General features: G+C 40.4%; 1 protein-coding gene across 1 annotated transcript in view; it reads left to right on the top strand.

The window, feature by feature from the left end:
• The window catches only part of slc1a7a (solute carrier family 1 member 7a), a 37,736-nt gene extending 13,552 nt beyond the window's left edge, over positions 1–24,184 (top strand). The window contains exons 3-11 of the mRNA XM_030401948.1: positions 8,101–8,316; positions 13,442–13,484; positions 14,238–14,469; positions 14,738–14,837; positions 15,751–15,984; positions 17,913–18,107; positions 20,179–20,313; positions 20,546–20,645; positions 22,752–24,184. Of these exons, the coding sequence (XP_030257808.1) occupies positions 8,101–8,316; positions 13,442–13,484; positions 14,238–14,469; positions 14,738–14,837; positions 15,751–15,984; positions 17,913–18,107; positions 20,179–20,313; positions 20,546–20,645; positions 22,752–23,018 (1,522 nt within the window). The 3' untranslated portion in view covers positions 23,019–24,184. The remainder of the gene's footprint in view (positions 1–8,100; positions 8,317–13,441; positions 13,485–14,237; positions 14,470–14,737; positions 14,838–15,750; positions 15,985–17,912; positions 18,108–20,178; positions 20,314–20,545; positions 20,646–22,751) is intronic.
• Positions 24,185–24,570: the final 386 nt, after the last annotated feature.

The raw sequence follows: 24,570 nt of genomic DNA, 5'->3' as shown, positions 1-24,570 counted from the left end.
GCCTGCCACGGGTTGACTGTTTCAGTTGACAGTTTTCTCCACTTCTGCTATCTGTTGATGTATTCACAATGCTGAAGACACACTGAAAATGGTTACACATGACTAAACCCTAACCTGGTTGCTAAGCGTAAAGATACAGAGGGCTAATGGGTGATGCCATTACCTTTCCCTTAGCACTGTTGAGGCCAGACGTTGAGAGGCCCATCTAGAACAAATTGTTTTGAAAAGTGCACAGTATGATCCCTGACAAAATAAAATCAAAAGAAAAGAAAAAGTGCAAACAGGACCTGCGGCACTCATGGTTCATTGTATGGACCTATGTGTTGTGTCATGCTGTCGGATTTTTTTTTTTATCATTACTGGCTAAAGATATATGATATTATTGTTTTTCTGCCCTTTCTTTAAAGCAGAAACCTTTTATTTCTTTTTTCATTGTCCGCTGATGAAGAACATTGGCATGACAACATGACGAAAAAACCAGAACAACCAATAATGGACAAAAGTGCAGCCAGAGAACGAGGTAACATCAGTTGTCGGGGAAACAGAAAGCTAGCATCTGACGGGGATGTTCCATGTTGTTGGTAAGCTCGGTAGGTCAGGCAGCAGAGTTAGATCAACAAGAGGTTTATAGTGAATTGGTTTTCTTAATCTCGCCATACAGAGTGGCAGATAAATACACAGCGGTGTACAGCAGGGCAGAGAGGATTTCCCCGAACGGCCATTCAACAACATGAACCCCAACTAGGAACACGAAACTCATCAGAGAAAAATCATGAAATCAATCGTTTATAAATTCCTTAGATGATGATGTGTGTTTTTTGCTGTGTATTTTTAATATCAGTGAGGAAAGAGCTTCTCTAGGCTTCATCTTGACCATGCCCTGGCTCCCCACATCTCCACAAGATTGGATCAATATACAGCAAATAACACATCGAATCACACTGCCCAGCCCTGACCTTTATTTGAACTGGATGTAGTTTTTTTTTCACTAATATTGAGTATTGACTCTTGCAGTGACAGTTAATGTTCTTCTCAGCAGACCAGTGTGTCAGTGTGAGAACTGAATAAAATGATGATTATTAAGTGCCAGGTCTTTAAACATTTCTCCTGAACTGGAAAGGCATTGATTGGAAAAAAAAAAAAGCCTTGAAGGAATTCCTTATAGTAGACTGACGGATGCATCATCAATATGATGTATCGTGTCATGTATTATTCTTTCCATGTTGTAGCTCAAGGAAATCTAATGCATTCCTGGTATACAGTATGCTTTCAGTAGTCGCTACTAGCTGTCAGAGCTGTTGCGAGCTTGTTGTCTGAAATGTTCGTTTCCACATCGTCTCTTTGCGAGTGTAACTTCTAGAGACCATAAACAATCCTGGAACATCAAATAGCGAAACTGCCGTGAAGCCGAACATTGATGTGGGCTGTAATGAGCTGCTGAAACCAAAGGCCACGGTGTCACAACAACATGTCATGGAAATCATGGATGACCCCTCGCCAAGGAGCCTTGGCCTTATTTTTTTCATCTGGACGAAGGATTACTGTAAAGCTCTTGCTCAGCGTAGGTGCAGCAGGAAGGACTATAAGCCCCATATGGTCCAAAACTCTTCTGGCAGATCTGCTGTACGTGTGCTGGAAACCTCACGATCGAGGCTGCTTCACATGGCAGGTGACATATAATCCCACTTTGACTTAGATATCAGAGATAAGGGCAGAGATTAGAGTGCACACTCTAAACAAAAAATTACAGACAGTTAACCTAACCATCTTTTTTCTAAATAAGATGATATAACTGTAAAACATGGGAAAACAAAAATTTTGGAACAAGGAAAGTATACATGAGTAGCCGTCCTCCGTGTCTGTCATCTGAGACAGCGACGCAACAGGAAATTTCAAGTTGTTTGCAGAAGACAGCACAAGCACGGTAAACAAAATAGGTTGCTCAACCGGATCACAAGTTGGCAATGGACATATCTGCAATTCACAGATAAACTTTCCTTAGCTTCAGTTTACTATTTCATCTTGTCACATCGCTGTGCTTATGGTCTGGTTAGGTTAAGGTGCAAAAACCACTTCTACTTATGGTCAGGGTTAGGATTAGGTCATGTTTTGACTTAAATTAACAATAACTGTACTAGTTGTGACATGTGGCTGGAGACGTCCTTAAAAGCATCCAGTGGTTTGCCATTTACAAATGTTGAGTTTTGAAAATTGACCAACATGTAATATAAGCATAATTTGACGTGATATTGCAGAAATATCAATAAGGTTCACTGACACATGGAAATGTGAACGTATCAGTGGTTTAAAGAAATGTCAACTGCCAGTATTTCATTTTAATGAATGGGCTGGGTCGCAAGCTTATTAAAAGCAGACAATGACACAATAACTTCTGATGAGGGGTGGTAAATGGTCTTGCAATTCTGAAGCACTTTTCCAGAATGCTGACCGCTCAAAGACCTTTACAACACTTCACATTCACCTTTTCACACACACACATTCATACAATGATGACAGAGGCTGCAGGATCCTTCTCGAGGATGCCTCGACATGCAGCTAGGGGAGCCGGGGATTTGAAACAGCACAGTGACCTACCAAATAATTGGATGACCCGCTCTAACTCCTGAGCGACAGCCGTCTGAGGTCACAAGTAGACATGGCTTCATTTGCTGCTATAGGTGTCACACTTAAAAGAAAAAGTGTCCCAAACACACAACACACAGGTAGGCAGGTAGCAAAAAGTGTGCTTTAATAACATAAAGTTGAACAAACAAAATCCAAAAATCAACATCCAAGACACAAAAAGGCAGGCGGCAAAACTGAAAACGAAAGAACTATAAAAACACAACAAACTAAACAAAGTACAAACCTTACATATATCAGGTGACTCAAGATAAATGATGATGCTAATGTTACTCTGCATCATTTCAATTTCAAAGCTAATGATATGTTCTATAGTGTTGTGTTCATAGTTGGTTTTTTTGCTCCCCCAAAGCTGCCAAAAAAGAATTTATTGCAGGTTTAAGGAACCGCAAACCAACGTGTTTTAGTACCACTGGCTACATTTGTAGCACAACTTTACAAGGCACTTATGCTCAAACCTGTCCACATCTGACATGACATTGTATTTAGAAACATCCGGCAGGAAGTGTGATGGAATTGAAGTTTTTCTAGTTATGTAATACCTCTCTTGGTGTCTGTTCAGAAAGATGTGTATGAATATGTGTTTCATCAGTCAAGTTGGTTTGATTCAGAACAAAACACTCATTCTCTGCCTTCACCTTCATTTATCCCACGCAGGGGGATGAAATCCCAGCGACATTATTACATTAACAAGCATCCCTATCTACCAAAAGTAGAGGGGAACACAAAGTAAATATTAAAACTTCCCAGCAATCTTCTCTTGCAATCTGTCATTTTCTAATCATGTATTTTTCTTTTCTTTTCTTCTCATTCTCTTTGTTTTTTATCAGTTGCATAACAGCTGCCATAAGAAAGTGGCGGAACAAAAATTCGAGACAAGAAAGCACTTGAGGAAAAATTCCATCAGAGCTGTGACATTTGACTGTAATATTATTATCAGATTTAAATGCACAGAGAAGGGAGGAGGAGCAGGTCATGGGGTAAATCCATGGAATAGCAAATGTAATGTTTTTTGTTTGTTTTTTTCATTTTGATCTCCTGGCTGCAGTTTATGGTTTCCCAAAGAGCTGCAATAGAAAAAAAAAACACAAGCCAAAGTCAAATGTCAACTCTGCACCAAACATCTGGACATACAATGCCACATAATTCAGCAGGAACAGTCCACTTTTCATTTCCCAGAAGACTGTCGTTTTAGTTGTACCGTCAATCCACCTAATTGTTCTGATTTTCCAGATATCTAATCTCTGACCAGCGCAGGTCAGGTCTAATCACACACGCTGTGTCTCTTTGTGGGAGTGTAATTCTAGTCCCATCACAACACTCAGCTCAAGTCAACAAACAGACAACGGGGGAGCACCCTTGGGCGGTGAATTTCAACAGCTTTTCAGGTCAAAAGATTGGAAACACATGGTGGATGGAATAATTACAACCTCCGTGTCCGTCCTTTGCCCTGCAGTCTACGATGAGAATCAAAATTTGGTTTTCATTTTGTGATCGCACCCAGCTACGTTTGCATTAAATGCTTATTGACTCCATAATATTCCCATTTATGTACTTATTCATTCATTATAAGTTTTCTCTCAGCAATAGGCAGCAATTTGCAGCTGATTGAATTCAAAGCCCAGTCATACCCTGGCGTCATTCAGGAGCGGTCCTTAGAATGGTGACAGACCTATAGTGAGAAATTGATAAAAAATAAAAATTAAAAAAGGAAGCAACAATGAAAAAAAGTAACACTCAAGGTAAAAGATGTCATCGAAAGTTCACTAACTGAGAAGATCGACAAAAAGGCATCACTGAAGGTAACGTGAGAATGTGAAGCATTGAGAGCAATAATCCAGGAATAGAGAGACGCATTTATTGTACATGTGGTGCTCTAGCCCTGTTAGGCACGGGAAAGGAAATGATTTTTTTGAACCTCAACCTGAGAGGGGCTGGGACATAGCCGTGAGGTTATTCGCCTCCTCGGGAGCTTCAGTAGGTTAGATGAGTGTCTGTATGTTAAACAAGAAGGTGACTCGTGGAGAGAATTTGGCATGAAGACTGAAAGCAGGGGGGACACGTCTAACCTGGCGCTGTCAAAAATTCAGCTCCTAGCACCTCTGAGGCCCAGTTTGTTTAATTCATACAGTAGCAGAGGTATGAAAGAACTGCAAGATGTGGGATCTTACGCGTTCAGAATATTTTGTGGATAGGATGGTGACTTCCTGTGCTTCAAGAATGTCTAACTGACCTCAGACGGTGTTACTTGGTAAAGAATAAAATGATCACAACATGTCTGCCTCACATTGCTTGATGACGGACCCGAGACAGGTGACCATGCCACCTGTGCACCTGTGATTCATGTTTTTATGTGCCCTTATGATGCCTCTTGGTTCATGTTCATCAGCGTGATTTTGACGACATTATTATGGCTGCACTAATACAGCCATAATCACCTTTGCATCCACGGCACTATTCAGATGTTACTCATGCAACGAATGGCTTTTTACGCTGCTATTCATTCGTTGTGCATGAGTGTGGCGTCTTTATTGTTTGTTGGGTTTGTCTGTCTGATTTGATTTGGTGGCAGACGAGTTCCCCCACTGGGGATTAATGAAGCCTTTTAATCTAATTGCAGAGAGGCTGAGATTACATGACATTACCCGGTCAGTTCAGTGACTTTTGCAACTTTACTCTACTTATGACCTCACACTGCGTTTTAGCGCTGACCATTTTTCCTTAACCCGCCACTTGAGGTTGCCTTTCAGCAAAAGTAACAGTCCTGCAGTAAACTGAAGAGATTTATCAAGAGTATTTCAACAGAAGATCTCTTGCCCGATTCACAATTTGCTAAGGACGAGCCTGAAACATGAAGCTGTGACTGCAATATACATTTGAGCAATTTGCAAAGCTCCAGGATTGTACAGGTTCACTGGAATTATGTATGTATCTTTCAGTGCAAACTTGTAAACGAAGAGCAAACAGAGAAGCAGGGTGAAAGTAGAAAGCACACACACTTTTTTTGTTTTTTTACATGTTTTTTTTTTAAGTAAATCCTGGAGCCTCTACGGGCAGAACACCATGACTTTCGACCGATTTCATAGTCGTTGTCAAAGACTGGAAAAATCAAATGCTCTATGATGCTTCAGTTCTGGTTAAATGGATCATCTGCTTTCACATACACACACCTTTTCATCCTTGAGATCCCTGTTTTGTTTTTTTTTTTGTTTTTTTGCCTATTTCAAAGCAGCATACGTAGCAGCAGACAGGCTTTAAAATGAGATGACACACATTTTAAAGATGTAAACATTAAGCAGACTCGTTTCCGATGCCATTCACGAGCGAACGGAGATGAAGGTTCTCTGCCGTCGCTACTGTGCGTTTCAGAGATGATATCAGGTTGAGGTCGAGCACAGACAGTGACCGCACGGAAAGTCTCAGCAGCCCTGTTCGGACGCTTGCCACGTCAAACCAGATTATATATTGGACAAGGAGAAAACCTTGTCACCCCAGCTCAAGAGACCCAGATCTCTCCTGCTCTCCCGTTCTCTCTCTTTCTTCATACTTTCAGTCGCTCCACCCTCCTGCTGTGCTGCCACTTCAACATCTCACATTTCCTGCATGTGAGATCTGACGGCACTTTTTATACCTTCTCGACCAGCTGAGAAGAAAAAACAGGGAATTTTTTCTTTTTTCGAAATCTACAGCAAATGTCAGGACTATTCAAGGCTGTCCATTTAAATGCAAATCATTCCCCTCCGTCTAGGATGTTTATGATTACAGTTGTTCACCCCCCCTCCCCCGGCTTTCCGTGATAGAAAAGAGACGAGGGGGCACAGCACTGAATGGATAGATTCGCATTGCACAGTAAAGAGAAGAGGAGCAAGTGGCACAGAGACAAAAGCAGAAATGATTTTACACAGATGCTTCTTTTCGCTGTGATTTTCTCAGTATCACAGGTTGCCTTATCTGACACAGCAGAGATGTTTCTTATAAAGAAAACAGTCCTTATGAGAACGGCTCGCTGAGTTTGGTTTAGAGATGCGCTTTCATCCAAGTTGTACAATGAGACACTTGAGTGATGGATGGTTTTTGTACATTAAGTATGTCATTGGGATGAAGCCTGCCAGGACATTTTTTTTTTTTTTTTTAAGTATTTTTTGGCCTCTTTATGGCTTTATCTAAATGACCAGATCTTTGTTATTTATTTAGTTGAGTTGTGTTCTTACATTATCCCATATCCAGCAATGTTCAAACCCAGAGACATCCATAAGTTTACTAAAGGTAACTGTGAGTTTCATTTAGTTGCGTGTTGCTATAACCTCTGGGAAAACATCAGATGATACATTTTCATCTTTGACTGTAAAAACAGTAGACCAAAATCCCAGCAGTGACCACAATTAAGCTCAAAGTGGGTGCTACTGGCCATCACCTTATTGGCAAGCCCTCCTAGCTGGAAGCTACCAAGCTAGATCAGGCTAACAAGCTATCTGTTTTTTTTTCTTTCTCCCAGATCACCTCTGTACATTCATGGAGTTCAGCAGTCAAATTAAAATGTCTTGTTGTTGCAAACAATTCAAGAATCAAGAGTGAAAATGTAACTTTTTATCCCAAAAGTTTAAAATAACAAACTCTGTGTCCTTGTTGATTCAGGGTGTTTATTCCTCCACAAGCTCTGGGCTCTGTCCGTGGCTTCCTCCTCCAGAGCTCGCCAGCTGCAGCTGCTTTCTGTCAGTCAGGGTTAGAGTCAGAGTTGCTCGTTAATCACACATTTAACACGACAAACACGGCTTCGAGGTCAGGATCATTGACTGTTATTTATTAAGGTGAAGATGAGCGGACAGCTCACAGCTAGCTGTCACTTAAAGCTGCCACAACCTAAATTATGCATGACTTTTAGTTTCAATGAGTTATATAAAAATTTGCTTCCTGTACAGTTGTCTCATGCTAATTTTTCAGGTCTGGAGGTTGTCACTTGATTTTTTTTAACAATAGTGGTCGTTATACAAAAAAGACAACAGTAACCATGATCCCAGGCTACTTATTTGTTTTGTCTTGCTTTGATTGAAAGACTCCAACTGGCAGAAACGACCCATTTTGCATTTAAATGGTTTTGTTAATTTACAAGACAATTTATTTTCTAAATTGAAAGCGATATGAGTAATTTAGTTGCATCTAACCTGTGGAACCTGAAACCTTTATTTATAAACCTGCAGCTCTTACCTAGTGCCACTCAATGCTTTGTTCCATAAATGCTTTGAATTCAAATGAACACTAAATGGGCTAGCTGAACATCACCAACAGCATGCCAATGAGCTAACGTTTTTATCCACCCTGTAAGGAATCCACTTCTGAAAATTGAGGCAGAACAAAGGTAGTTCTTCGGTAGTGGTTTGTCAAAGTCTATCTCGATTTCTAACATTACCCTCTTTCTCCCTGTCCGTCTTTTTGTCTCAATGCTGTGTCTATCTCCAGTTTGATGTCAGGTCTAGCTGCCCTGGACGCCAAATGCTCCAGTCGCCTGGGGATCATGACCATCTCCTACTACCTCTGGACCACCTTTGTTGCCGTGGTAGTGGGCATCGTCATGGTATACATCATCCACCCGGGTGGAGCTGCTCAAAAGGAGGACTCTGAGGACAGCAAGAAGCCAATGACCAGCTCCGCTGACGCTCTTCTGGATCTCATTCGGTAAGGGATTGTCACGACACCACATGTACATGACTGGCATAAATATACATTCATGAGACTCCATTACACCTGCATGGAAGCAATGGGGCTCTTGTGCAGCAGTTTAGATATCAGTTCTCAATACTGGTGTCTTACCAATAGTCAAAGGAAAAGAAAAAGATTTATTCAACATTTTAAATTAACTGCATTTTTATAATTTTTTCCAAACAGAAGCAATAACACTAAAAACATCCTGTTCAATCACACTGTTAAATGTGCTGTTTACCAGGACTAAGACTAAATAACCATGATAGTATTTCACTCATTACAGATGTACAAAAAGCACCTAAATGAACCATGTTGTTTCCTTTCGAGATACAACAAGATAAATCAGAGGATGTAAAAAGAAAATAAAACAATGATTTTCAATGTGTGGTCATTTCTTTTCACTGCAAGAAAAAGGGGAAACCCATAAGACTATAGAATGAAATGTACATTTTTCTAATGGTCTCGCTTTGGATTTCATGAATTTGCAAATAAAGTAAAAGATATCTACTAAAGCACTGATGAAAGCGGACAAAAGGGAAAAAACAATTATGATTGTGGAGAGGATGTGTTGTTGCCTAAGCTCGGAGATGTGTGAGAGAGATCAACCTCGCACGGAACATCCCTTTAAGCAGTTTCAAAACACCTCTGATATGCAAATGTCTAGCTCTGCGTGCTGTCTCATTAGGACTGAAGTCAGGGAAAGGCTGGAGGTCAGAGCGTAAAGCCTAGAGCCTCGTGTGCCAGTGGGTTATTGGGCTAAGCTAATTAGGACTGCTGAAGGATGGAGTAGGTGTGTTTGAGGTGAACCTGGGTCAGCCCTTCAGTGAGGAAACCTGACGGCGAGAGCCACAGTGTCAGTGTTGTAGTCGGTCAGTGGGGTAAAGTCAACCGCTCGCATTGCAGAGTGATGCCCCACCACCACCAACCTGAGATTTTATCTGAGAAATCAGTCATGCTTAGTCATTTAAAAGGCAGTTATCTTTTCATCCTCTGTTGATTGTAGTATTTTTTTTTTTTACATATTTGAGAATGTTAAATTATAAATTGTGTTTGAGTTACTTACTTCGATTCAGAATGTAAAAAAGGGAGAAATAAACTGGCCAAGCCCATAAAATCCAACTGTGTACTGATCATGTGGTAGAGGTGGAGCACTGTAGTTCACAAGATCTCAGTGCGTGTGTGTGTGTGTGTGTTTCACAGAGCACAGCTGTGCTTTGGATTTATCTCGCAAAGCTTCTTTACAGCCTTCATCTATCATGCAGGCATACTATATCGGTACACTTGCAAATGGGCCCAACTGTCTGCAGCCACGTGTGTGCTTGTGTGTGATAAGTATGCATAATGACTACTGTATGTATGAATACGTGCATACTTGGATTTATTAGGGGGCACTGGGGTCAGAGTGGTTCATTAGCCTGCTTTGCTCTGTCTCGGACACAGAGCAGACTGCTGAATAGTTAAGTGGTCAAATCCGTGCAGAACACACACTACAGTCCACTGAGTTGCACCATATTGCTGTCCCTGTATGTCTTTGCCATATGTCTTTTAAATCACTCTGTTGAATGCATGAGATGTACAATACAATGTGCGCTTTAATCTTCCTATGTCTGAAAAGCGCTTTTTGAATTTTGATTATGATTTGAGCTCTGTGTTGATGAGGGATTTACAGCCCACGCTAACACAATGCTGATTCAGTCAGGATAGACAGACATAGCAGTCGCTACATTATGTGTCTTATTCAACGGCTGAAAGCCAGCGGTCTGCACCACAAACCAGAGGTGTTTCATGCTGCACTCATATTTTGGATTTGATTGCTCCTTTCAAAGTATGACAATGCAGCTGCTCATTCAATGTATGTTCGTGATTCAAGCAGTCTAAGTTCTTTGTTTATTATTGTAGACAGACATATTTTATCTTTAGAGCAGCCATTCCCAAACTTAAGAATGACTTTAAGCCTATTTTCCTTGCTGAACAGACAAATACAACTTATATCTTCTAAGTCCAAGTTTCGCTCGTCTACTGAACTAAGACAAGCCTTATTACCTTGTTAACTCTTTCATGGTCTTATTTGTCCTTCAACATTCACCTCTGATTTTTGATTAATAAGCCCTCAATTCAAGAGTAAGATGTTGAAAATATTCAGGTCAGCCAATTCTCCACTTGCACAATGTAGTGTAAGGTATATCCGCTTTACAAACTACATGTCCTTTTGCTTCTGGTACCAACTCTATAGCATATGTCTTTAGTTATCTCTGTTATTTAAATAAATACTTCGCTCCCACACTTTGTTTTGTTTATATTGTTAATAGTTTACCATTTTTTTTTTTTCAATGTTTGTAACTTTTTCGATCATTTCATAGGAGTTTTTAACTAGCGAGGTCAGCCTGTCAACTAGCCTAGCTGGCTTTCTGTCTCATTTGTGATTTAAATCTTTTATCCAGTAATGATGTCAGAGCATTACCCCTCGCTTTTCACTTTCGCAGCTGTAAAGACGAACCAATAGTGTCCTAACATTGGAATGTGGCTAGCTTATGTCGCTAACAGTTACCTGCCTATCTTTGGAATACATCTAAAGTTATCTTTCTGCCTTTTCATGAGTATCTTCGTTTAAATACTTCACGTTTCTCAGTTCCCATTAATATTTATTGTTGATAGTTTAGTGTTCATTTTTGTATCTAGTGTTTTTACATTTTTGACCCTTTAGATAGATAGATAGCAATTGGCGACGTTAGCTAGCCACACTCACACAAGGGCTTGTTTTTACACATGATGATGGAAAAAGCTGAACAAAATTTTTTTGAGTGAAAGTGAGCAGTAAAGCTCCGACCTCATTGGTGTTGAGGGATTTTAATCAAAAAATCGGAGAGAGGGGTGAATAGTTCTACTTTATGTGTATATACAGAGATTTTTATGATGCCAGCTAGGTTAGCTGACAGGCTAACCTGACAAGTTAAAAACACCACCATGATTATTTAACGGATTAAAAATGTTATATACATATAAACATGATATACAAATATGTACAGTAAACTATTAACAATATACAGGCTACAAATTAACTATCAAAAGTGAAGCAGAAGCTAAGTTATGGATAAAAAGGCACTGAGATAACTATAGACATGTACTGTAGAGTTTGCAGTGGAAGCAAAAGGACCTGTCGTTTGTATGGCAAATATAGAGTAGAGTCACTTTAGCAGCAGTAAGTGCTTATGCTGCCCCCTATAGTTTTGGGGCTACCTATGAATTCTGGCTCCCTAATGTGAATGTAGTGTCGAGTGGACCAGGTTTAACTTAGTGTTGGTCATCAGTCCATACCTTCCAACATTACACTGTGAAAGAGATGGAGATTTCCACCACGATATAACCCTACTCCACTGATGATTGTTGGGATAGATACAAGGGTGTAATTCAAATTTACGTCACCAAAAATAACTAAGTGCAAACTCTGTGAGAGAGCGTATGTGTGTTGAGAGGCCATCACTGCCATGTAGACCTTCATAATGAAGATCAAATGATGAGAAAGGGAGACAGGAGACAAATGTCAATAAAGAAGAAGGTCTCACAACAAGTTGTGTGAAATTTGGAAGCTTGTATCTTCTTGGGACCTGTTTCATCCTTTGGTGCATTCTGACATGTGGTCACTAAAAATAAATTACTTATTTCTGTTTAAATAGATTCCCCTCGAATTCTAAAACAGCTGTTACATACAGATTAATGGAATTAATGAAAATATATCCTAATTCTAAACCTTTGAATTATATTCTATTTAAATTAACCTTTTCAACCAATATGATGTGTGCTCTTAGTTTGCACTGTAAAAAACTCAAGCCTCATACATTCAGTCCATTATTATTAGAAAATGGATTGGATTTATGTATAACACTTTGAAGTTCAAGAGCTTTACAATAAGCCTCTCAGGCAAATAGGGTTCAGTGTTACGCACAAGAACACTTCAAGACGCCTGCGCTCTGCCCTTTTTATAGATGAAAACACTGTTGCTGGTTTTCTCTTCTACCATATGATAGCACTACAAGCTTGTAAATCCTCTGTTGCTATGACAGTCGTCCTGTTCATTCATATAAAAATGGGTAAAAGTTTATATGAAAATATTTTAACTATGTGAGAATTGAATTACAGTGATTACAAAACATGTATTGAAATATTCATCCAATATCCATACTTTGCAGTTTGCATCGAGTAAGAGAAGGAGTGTACAGGAAGATGGAGGACGGTCCACCACCACCGGGCTGATACATACTGTTACACACCTTTAAGTAAATTATTAATTAGGTTGAATGCTGTTATCACTGTTTATATACCCCAACCAGAGGTATATGTGCTTTTGGCCATTTTCCCCGATTCGCCCTGCCGATCTTCCATCACTCCTTCCAGCTCCTTTACTGTGTCAGTTGGAACTTCAGTCCTCTGTGCTGCAGTTCAGCTTGGCAGAGAAAGCATTTTTGTTCGGCTGAGATAAGAGCAGGGCTTTTCAGGAAGGCTGATTCACCTTCCTACTATCTGGACAGCTTTCAAGTGTGGAAATAACAGGTTGTAAAGATTTCCATTAGCACACCAAGAATGATACAGAACAACATATAATGGTTAAGGGTTACTCTTTTGGTTAGGGACTATAATGGGCTGAATCCTATTACAAGCCCATCCCATTACCATCCCTCATTGATTTGTATGTATTGAATTGATGCCAGTGGCAAAAGGTGGAGATTTATATGATGAGGAAAAAACACAATAAAAACAAAAATATAGGAGGGATTTGAATTTTTTAGGGAACAGAAGAAATTACAGAGACAGGAGCGAAAACTGAGTGTTTTAGACGGAGGGAGACTACAGTGGACAGCATGAGACAACTGGTGTAGATTAAAAAAAAATTCTGAACCTGAAAATGCGCAATATACGTCTCCTTTGAATCAGTGACTCTGAGTCAATCGTTTTCTAACTCATGACAAGTGTGCATTGTGTTTGTGTTGGTGACTATGAAAGACAGATACTTTGGGAAATATGTGTGCCTTTTCTTTTGTATCATATTAACATTTGCAATCCACTGAACGACATTAACACTTCTCAAAATTATCTTCCTCAGCAACATGTTTCCAGCCAACCTGGTTCAAGCCACTTTTCAACAGGTAAGCAAACACTTTGATGGCAAAACATGAACAGCACAATATTTCTGAGCACAGTTTGACATTTTGGCAAATGTGGCAAAACTCTAATGAGTTACATGAGAAGATTGATGCCACTCCATGTGTCTACGCCAAATATCAAGCTACAGCCAGCAGTCAGTTAGCTTAGCTCTGCTTAGCTTATCGCAAAGACTAGAAACAGAGGGAAACAGCTAGCATGGCCCTGTCCAAAGGTTAAAATGATGTTTTTAAAACCTCACTAATAAACATATTACATTACGTTGTTTGTCTAATCCATACAAAAACACTTTGAAAAATTCCCAAACTACTAGCTGTTTCTTCATGTTTCCACTCTCTGTGCTAACCTAGCAGGCAGACGTGGTATAAATAGTCAAACTAGTCAAAAGGCAAACTATTCCTTTAATATTCATTGTTGAGGCATAAACCTTATATTATTTTATATTTTGTCTTTCACTGTGCACTACTTTGTTTAAGATGAACATCAGACTTATATGTTAGCACTGAGGAATGTAGTACTCTGCGGCTTGTAAAGTGCTATCTTCTTTTTCGGAAAATATCTACTTCTGCATTTATTGTCGTCTCGTTAGTGTAATGTGAATCTTTATGCATAATTTCTACGGTAAAACCTCTGATATGAGCCACGTGTGTTGTTCTGCTGTGACACTCTCAGCATCTCTGTTGTTGTCGTGCTTACTGTGCTGATGTTTCGGGCCCGTGCTCTGCTTTGGTTTCAAGTATCGAACCCAGAGAGTCCCCGAGCTCATCCCAAAACCAACAGTGGCTCAGCTCCTGGATGAGACCACCACACGCAGGGTCTACATCTACGGCATCCAGGATGACAACGGCACAGATGTCCAGAACTTCTCCCTGGATCTCACGCCGCCACCTGATGTCATCATGAAAACATCACCGGGTACCAGCGAAGGCATGAATGTGCTGGGGATCGTTATTTTTTCTGCCACAATGGGTGAGTGGCTGGCATGGACGCCGCACACACACGCTCTCACACAGCACACACGCACAGTACAAATGCATAAATATATGTGATAGCATAATTGAAGTCTTGGAACACCCACATCTCTGCATAATTTAGTTTGAAACGTGTTGTACTCCCACGAGGACTGCATTGAAAAACTAAACGACAGAATCCTCAGTAATTTGTTGAAAGCATCGCTGTAGGTGTGTGATTGATGGATTTATCGAGTTGTTTTGTGTGTGTTTTTTCTTCAATCCAGGAATAATGTTGGGCAGAATGGGACCCAATGGAAGCGCTTTGGTCAACTTCTGCCAGAGTTTGAATGAGGCAGTTCTGAAGATTGTGGCCATTGTCATCTGGTAAGAGTTGTATCTTGAAATGAAACATTATCAACTGAAACAGCATCAGGGTGGCATTGTCGGTCTGTTGCTCAATCAGTTGGTCCAACACTTTTGTCCAGACGGAAATGACTCAACAACCATTAATCCTACTTATATTGCTGATCCTCTGACTTTTCCGAGCACTGTTTTGAGCACTACAATTGTAGTTTTCGATGAAATGTCTTCTAACTATGAGACAGATTGTAATTTCATTTGGTACAGATATTCATGATGCTCTGAGGATGAATGCTCGGGACTTTGGTGATCCCTTGACTTTTCGTGTAGCGTGCCACCAGCGGGTCATAGATTACGTTATGTTACGTTACTGATTGAGGTATTATTTTAGGTATTCTGTACCATCTGCCTTGATGGTAGAAGCTTGCACTCAGATTGAAGGGCAGAGGATGGGTCGGCTGTATTCTCTGAGCTCCTCTTAGCACAGATTGCTCATAAATATACTGAAGGGACCGGTTGTGTTTCTTCCCTATGACACCTATGGCGGCCTGAACAAGTTGGGGAAGCCTGGATTTTTTAGCTGTACTGAGAGAGTACAGTACCATGTTTGTATCCCACACCTGATAAGGCTCTGTAAGACTGCCTGATAGAAAAGATTCATATGCTTCTGGTCGATGCCGCACACTGGGCCTTCTCAAAACACTCAAAAAACATCATCTCTTCAACGTTTGACCCTAGAAAAAGGGATAGATGGTTCAAAAACAAATAATCAAAATCCCTACAGCAGAACCAGAGATATCAGCAGATTGCATTGTGCATACATTTAGTCATTAGATGTTTATAAACAGGAGGAATGCGCAGAATGAAAAAGGTGATATCAAAACAAAATGTTGTGAATTTCCAGTCATGCACTCTACCTTCCCTCCTTCCTTCTCAGGTATTTCCCCTTTGGCATCGTTTTTCTGGTCGCCGGTAAGATCTTGGAGATGGACGACCCTTCAGCCATGGGGAAGAAGCTGGGTTTTTACGCCATTACGGTGGTAATGGGCTTGGTGCTACACGGCCTATTCATCCTACCGGCCATGTACTTCTTCATCACTAAAAAGAGCCCCATTGTTTACATCAGAGGCATTCTACAGGCCCTTCTCATCTCTCTGGCCACTTCATCCAGGTAAAAGTGGAAGATCTGACATTTGCAATTTAATATTCATTTTCCAAATATGGGGACTCTTCAGGGCCAAACATGTGGCAGAGATGTGGCCGGAGATTAAACTTACATTTCATGTAGTAGTTTAATAGTTAGTATAAAAGGGGTCACAGAGAAAAATATAAATGAAAGTTGTTCAGAGAATGTAATTAGTTGTATTTGCTAAATGTTTTCATCATGATGTTTACCAGAACAAATTGAGTGCAATGAGCGCTATTATAAAATAATAATAAACCTCAACTCAGGGTTCAGCAGGGAAAAAAATGTTACTAAGAGGGCGTCAGGGTCAGAGTAGAAATGCTTTTATCTGACATTGCTAGTGTAAATGGATTGGATAATGGGAGTCACCTTGAATTGAATGGATGTTTGTTTGGGTTTGACCCTCTTAACCTCATATTTCACCTCAGGTCCGTCCTCTCTCTATTCGAGTCCTCCAACAGCACTACACTTTGTAGCTTTTAAAAGGCTTGAAATGCATTCCTAGAGAGTGTCAGAGTGTTTACTCCTGGTTTACGATCAGTGTGATGACACATCCTCCCGTTCGGCACATTAAAATGCTCTCCTGCAGCAAGCAGCAGTGTTGATTCGTGTGTCTGTAACTATTCGGTGTGTCAATGCGAGTTGCTACAGCTAATTGTGATGTAGAAACTAAAAAAAATGAAAATGATCAGGGCTGACCTAACCAACCGTGCTCAGAGAATGAAGTGCTGTATCCATGAAGGCTCTTGGGTTCTTGTGCAGTTTTGTGAAATGTATTTGAATACAGGAACAAACAGATATTACCATAAAACTTTTCCAGTTGATTACTTACATTAAGGCAATTCGTTTTTTTGAATGTTTCAGAAATGTTTTGTTTAAAAGTGCAATATGTTTACAATCTTTTCTTTAATAACTGAATTTATCAACAGAAAGTGAAAGATAACTTGGGATTGCAGTCAAGAGATATAAGTCACCATGCTAACCAGCTAACACATTAACAGAGATCCCAGTCCGTACCACTGGCTGCATAGATAACTGAGCTAACTAGCTAACAGAAGTTACAGTTAAGGCTACACTTTGTAGTTACTCTGGTAATTTGCTTCCCCCCTATTTGTTACAAGTATGAACTTTACATGTGTTCAGTTCTTACATATTGCATCTTTAAATATGCAAATGAGACATCATCTAATCAGAAATGCACTATTATTACATTTCCAGAACAGAATTGCGAACATTTGAGGACTCCAGGCTCAGGATTCTTGTTTCACTTTGTTGACATATTAAAGTCAAAGGGTTTTTACAGAGAGAATTTTAGATATCTCTTTTTATAACTGCATCAATCAGAGGATACTGTCTATCATCCATTAAAATTCATTGTCGCCATGATTTTAGGGATAAAATGTTATATATAGATAAGGCTGTGTATGACATAACATAGGACCTTCTGGCATATCAGAGAAAAAACTAAATTTGATAAAGACCTATTGTATTATTGGACAAGAAATGGTGTATTAACTAAAAGACTAAATCACTTTTAAAACTTACCCAGTTGATTTCTTACATTGAGACAATTATTTTTCGTATTACAGGTTTTCGGATATTTTTGGTTTTAACAGGAAATGAGACTGTCCAGAGCAAAGAACTGAACTCAAATAAGCCTGTTTCCTTACATTCTTGACTACACTTACACTCTTTTGGTTTTTGGCCCTTATGCCAACAACTAAATTAATCGAGGAACACTGTGGGTGTTTCATTATTTTTCATTGGGCAAAAGGAGCTGCCCTCTCTAGGGAGAAAATTGCTACCCGGAACACTGCAACAAAAGAGTCCCTCTTCTTTTGTGTCATTCACGACACAACTCTTTCCTGGAGGAGGCTCATCATCTGTAATTATTTCTCTTTCTCTTGCCGTAGCTCTGCCACTCTGCCTATCACCTTCAAGTGCCTCCTTGAGAACAACCACATTGACAGACGCATCATACGCTTCGTGCTGCCCGTCGGGGCCACCATCAATATGGACGGCACTGCACTCTACGAGGCCGTGGCAGCCATCTTTATCGCCCAAGTGAATAATTATGAGCTTGACTTCGGACAGATTATCACAATCAGGTAAGGCACGCTGTAATTAGACGAGAAATGGCAAAAAAAAAAAAAGGCAAATTTGTCCTGAACCATATTAAATGTCAGCGAGCGAGGTCACAAAAAGGAAGGAGATATAATGGCACCATTATCAAATATCTGTGTGGAAAGTAAACTGCTAAACCTTTTGTTAACAGCGTTTTTTGTAATTGTATTGATTGTATTGGTGTTAAGTGAATGCCTTGATTAAATCTAGTGAAGAAAGCATGGGGCTTGGGGGGCACTCCACCAATTTTGCACATAAATTCAGTTCATATGCCACAGGGAATATTTTTCAGCTTGTAAAATGTTCTTTGGATTTGGTGAGAGATTGTAATGATGTCATCAGGGTTACGTTATTCATTTTTTAGCGGAAAAGCGTGCGTCACGACGACTGGAGTTTGAAAGACTTATATCTAATGAACAATGCTATCTTTATCTCAGCAAACTATTGAAATGGTTAACATCGTCAACTCTGTGGACGGATTCTGATCTCCAAAAGATATTTTTCAGATGAGTAAAAGCCTCCCAAAGTCTGTCAACGGAACCAAATGTCATCCGAGTCAGAAATCGTAGCGGGAAATCTTGTGGTGTTTTGAGTTCAGCATGTGAATTAATCTAACGTCACACATTTAGTTTAATTCAGAATTAATAAAAAATATTATGGGATTTATGGGATATTTACTAGATACACATATATGTAAATGTCACACAGATTACGCCTCAGATGAGCTTCTTAGTCTGATCTGATTTCTGCTAAATCAGTCTGGAATCCCCGGGGACACAGACGGAGAGACAAAAACACCAACAGCCCTCTTCCTTACCAACATGAGCAGCCTATAACTTTCACCCACATTACCTGTGGCTCACCCCAGTTCGAGGTGAAAGGCCTGTCCCTCCTCTGATTTCATGACATGTTTAACTGTAATAACATTTACCAGACTGGGCTGCAGTCTGTGCCCATTCCCTCATAATCCCTTGGCGGTAAAACCCATATGACCCGTATTACTCATCTCCCTTGTCACGCCAGAATTATAATAATTTTCCCTCTCTCTGCTCCCTGTTCCCGTGCCGTTTGGCTGCTGACCGTGGAGCTCTTCCATCTGCATACTAACCCATCCCCAATCCCCCCACACACAGTCCTGCAGAGGAACAGTTTGTCAGTTTGTGCACAAAGGTCTCAAGGACAAGGACAGAACATCTGCTCAATCACATCTCCCATTCTCCCTACATCACAATGGAATATATTGAAATCCTCCTTGACCTTTAATTAAAAGTCATGGCCAGAAGGACATCATAAAACATATATAATTATGTGACTTTACAGGTTATTTTAACTAATAGTTACTAAAATTACCCCTTTGCAAAAAAAAAAAAAAAAACACTCCAGAACAGAAGTTTGCCAATCATAGCCGAGCATCTGTAACCAGGCATCCTGTCGAGCTTTGGATTTGTCCACATGCTAAAACAGAGGCCATGGGGCTGTGTCAGAGTGATACTGTTCATTTAAGGAGTTTGGAGGGTGATTTTTAAACCTCTCAGAAAACTGAAAAATACAAGCGCTCAATGGAGCAATGGATTAAATATTTGTTATTAGGTGCTCAAACATTTGTTTTTCTGATATCACCATGTTGGTAGCACATCAAAATGTGACTTTTAGCTCCACTAACATAGAGTTACAGTGGCTTAGTAAACAGCCTGAGCTAGGCATTACCTTCAACTATCTGCTGCAATTTTCCTGATCACTCCTTGCACGACCCCAACAAAAATATAATGCCTGCGGACTAAAGTGCATCGTCAGCATCGCGGTCGCCAGGTCATTCGTGTCCACCTTTCAACAGCTCATCAAGATCTGTGTGAAAACCCCTGTTGTGGGATGATGATGCTTTTTGTGTGTCAATTAATCTGAAAAGTAATCGCAGCTGTTTGAAGTAAAACGCGCAATATTGGATTAAATTATGAGTAACTGTAAAAAAGTACCTTCTTCCACTTTCTTCTTTTACTTTGACATTATTCATGTTGTAAAAGTATTTGCACTCTGCTCCTCCGTCTCTTCCCACAGCATCACTGCCACCGCAGCCAGCATCGGTGCAGCCGGTATCCCGCAAGCTGGACTCGTCACCATGGTGATCGTGCTGACCTCCGTGGGTCTTCCCACCGATGACATCACCCTCATCATTGCTGTTGATTGGGCCTTGTAAGTAAGGGTTAATCTCTCCATCATGACTAGCTGAGCACAATCAAAGCCAACCAATTAAGTGGCCACTACATTTACAGTAAGTGTAAATGTACCGGGAATAATCTAAAACCTGAACATGTCTGTAAACCAAATGACTCTATAAGGACTGCGTGTTCTTCAGATTGTGAGAAATAAGTCATTTTCCTAAGCCTCATTAACAATGTGAATGACTTCTGATTTTGTCATTTAGGGATCGATTCAGGACCATGGTCAATGTGATGGGTGACGCCCTCGCCACGGGAATTATGGCTCATATTTGCAGAAAAGACTTTGTCAAAGAAGGGGAGCAGGTGAGAGAATGCAAGAATCCATCAATGACTAGATTTGGTCCGGAGGTTACAAAACAATCTCTTTTGTATCATTTCCTCAAGGACATCATGACCTGTTTCCCAGTATATTTAGTTTGGTTTGAAAGGCAGATAGCAAAGTGGGTCATGGCAGAAGATTGCTTTGGGTTATACACTTCCATGCTGGGAGTTTGATGAGAAGAACAATCCCACTCTCTATCTTTGCAGTTGACTATAAGCCCCAGTTGAGTGGGAACAGCTGGTTTGGTTCCTCTGGAACAGCTGCAAAAAGGAAACCGCAATTTATTGGTTTTTTTATACTTATGTTTGTGTATGGATTAAACATGCGAAGGGTGATGTAGTGCAGACCTTGATTAACTGACATGCCATTATTCTGATCCCAGCAGTCCATCAAATGTCCCATTTTGTCCGACAGCCTGTTGACAGCCCCACTGTTTTGAAGGCCTGATGTTCATTAGGTGACCTTCAGTGTCATGGTACAAATAGAACTATGTCATCAATACTGATAATTCATGTGATTAATGTTGTGGAATGGTCTGTAAGGTTTAGGCACCAAAACTACACAATGAGGTTTAGGAAGAGTTAGTGATTTGGCCTTAAATAGGTCAGTTAAAGCTAGTTTTGACAATCCAACCAAGATGTGCTACTAAAAAAAGGAAGCCAACCTGAAAAAAATCCCACCTCCCCCCACTCCTTAAAACACATGAACGAGCGGGGAGCTGTACAAGCGGCTGGTTCGCTACATTCAACGCACTCTCTCAGCTTTGAAGACCAATATCTACATAAATGTACACCTCAGTTAATTGAAAAAATGTCACAATCATGTAAACACAAGTTAAATAGTCGCCACAAATGCACCTCGGTCCAAAAAGGCCACCCAGCTCAACAGTTACTCCGGATGTGTGTAACTGTTTTTTTTTGTTTGTTTTATTTTTTTTAAAAACACAGTCTCAAAGACTAGCTACTATCCTACAAATCTCCTTGTCTCATAGTATCAATTAGCTCACAAGCAAATGAGTGATTTCTGTTTTAAAATCCAATCTGACACTCTACACTTAATAACTAACCATTTCAGTCACGGCTGCTTGTTGTTGAACCCACCACATTCAGCAAGCTCACCGCTGTTCACCAGCCTGTGCGTCATAAACTTACTCCGGCTCGGAGTGACTATTTAAGAGCGCATTTTATGAATTTAGAAAAATTATGTAATTCATATCAAAATGATTAATAATCGTTTGAAAGCCTGTTGTGTCGAAGTTTGATTTCTTCTCCTGAGATGGTGACAGCATAACCCACCCTAATCAGCCAAGCATGTAGCAACAGTACATAGGCAGACAGAAAGGTTGCCCTGTGCAATCGTTTTATATTGGCCAAAAAAGATGATTGGCTGGGCTTATTAGAGGCCTGCGACAGCCACATTTTAAAAATGTATTGGTCAGAGCATTTTAATTAGTGATTGCCGTTGGACTGTTAAGAGATTTTATACAAATTTAACGAAACATGCTTCAAAAATAACATAAATAAGTAAATAATTATGATAAATACAATTTAAATCAGTTATGTTACGTCCTTAAGTCCATAATGATGTTTGTATTTACCAAATGGGCTTTCATTCTAATGGGACCTTGGTTTCAGGATAATGGGCTGACAGAACAGTAAGATGGCACCGACGACGGTCCTCAAACTACCATTGTACTGACCACACAGACATCACAGCTAGCAACGCTGACTGTGTGTGTGTGAGAGTGTGCTTCAAGATAAATGGGAATTTTCCACTCAAATTGAAAATACTTTTTGCGTTCAAGTCTGGAGTGCAATTCTAGACCAGTGGGATGCTTTTCAAAAACCCAGCGCCTACATTTCCCATGTCACATCTTAGCCAGTGAGTGACATCACTGGAGGTAATTTATCAGATTACATGCAGCTTCCTCTGGAGCCACAAAAAGGCTTCATAGGCTACTACTTTTGTTCACGTATACAGAAGCAATCCCCAGGACCTGTCAACACACTTTATTGCACAAGTTACCCTCTATTAACACTTTTCTGGGTCCCTCTTCCTCCCCCCCCTATGATTAATGTGCTCACCAGGTGCCTCTCATCTGTGAAACTAAGCCCATGATAAGCATCCAGCAGATGATGACCTACCAGAACCAGAAGAACGGGTGCTACCAGCCGCCTCCACCTGGCAGCAAGCAGGACCACCTCTCCCCAGACGTGGCTCGCCTGATGCAGCTGGAGGAGGGGATCCGGCCGTTAGAGAAGAAGAAACACGCCCACTCCTCTCACCACAAGAGAGAGCACAGGGACAAGGACCACTGTTCCGTTGATATGAACGGGCTGGAGACAAATGTGTAATAGCAGCTGCCCCTGCCGACAGCTACCGGCTCGTCCACTGCCGGCGGGCCAGCAGGAGAGGAAAACACATTAAAGATTGAGGTGACTAAGTTCACGAGCTTTTCCCCTCCAAGAAGGAGAGCGGCCCGAGTGGGTGAACGCAAATGACCCTGACAAAAGACATTTCTTTTTCTACATAACCTAAATAATGACCCACATTTGATTGTGCGTGTTTGTGTGTGTACATATTTATCGGAGATGTGTTCTTTTGTACCAGCGGTGACGGCGTGCTGCTCTAGCGGAGAGACGTCTTGTCTGAGGTTTCACAAACATCTGTGAGTCAGCCCATTTCAAAAGGAAACGGAGAACACAATAGCTAATATCAGATTTAATTTAAGGAACCCATCCCCCTATGGACTGCAGAGAAAAGAAAGAAAAAAAACAGAAAACATTTACTCCTCATATCTCTTTGTATTGATTATTGCTTTTTTTGTCATTCAGTAATGAAACTCAGGCAGAATACTGCCTGTTGGAACAGTTTTCGAACAGTCTGACTCACCAACTTAACGCGCACAACAGAGACAATGTGGGCAGAAATTTCATTTGAACACACATATACAGCGATTTGCTTCACATTCAGGAAAGAAACGTGTCAGACTAAAAACAACAACAAAAAACGAAGGTATCGCTATTGATTTTCCAAATTTTCTCAGCTTTCCGAACACTTCTCTGCCTTGTGGTCCCGAGTCTACGTCAGTACTCTGCCTCATGCCTGCAGTGCTGCATGGCCATTGCCAGAACGAAGGCAAAAAGAAGATGGTCACAATGAAAAAACAAAGACAAGCGGTTGCCCTTGTGTTGAAGTCATGTTACGTTGTCTTTGCATCCCATTGTATTCCCTCTTTGCCTTAAACGACCAAAGGAGAAGCATCCGGGACAAGTGCGACACTGACGAACGCAGCAAACCACAAACACAAGTCGACCGTCGCAGGTCATGGAATAATCTGAACTCTGTCCATATGTATGTTGTATATGCTGTACATGTTTGTATTTCACAAGTTAAACAAATGTAGATTTTACAACCATTTGCTGCCATTCTGTATTTGTTCAAGGAAACATTTCACTGTAATGCAAAATTTGTAACAATGTAAAACAGCAAGAAAAAAAAAAGAAAACATGAAGAAATGAAAAATATATCAACAATGAACAAATAGTACATTGTTAAGAGTTCTTTTTTTGATTGTTTCAGAATATGAGGTTTGGGTTACAAGAACTGCAGGAGCGATCAAGTTTCAAGGATATAATAATACAAGGACTGAATACTGCAAAAGCATTTCAAGTATTTCAAGCATTGTTCTGAAATCCTTGAAGATCTACCCTCTCTCGTAAAGGCATACAGGAAAAGCAGCTAAAAGCAACTGAGCTGTCGAATGAGAAAAGAAGAAGAGGCGATTTAAAGGAGTCCTGGTCCAATCCAGGGGCTTACCATGAAGGGGGCGTGCACCTGCAATGGTGTTTGGATGACCCCAGGTCTCCCAGCAGAGCATCACATTTCAATGAGATGATAAATGTT

The sequence above is a fragment of the Sparus aurata genome, chromosome 21, assembly GCF_900880675.1.
Source record: "Sparus aurata chromosome 21, fSpaAur1.1, whole genome shotgun sequence".
Lineage (NCBI taxonomy): Eukaryota > Metazoa > Chordata > Actinopteri > Spariformes > Sparidae > Sparus > Sparus aurata.
Note: the sequence above shows the minus strand (reverse complement) of the source record. Positions and strands in the feature narration are given on the sequence as shown.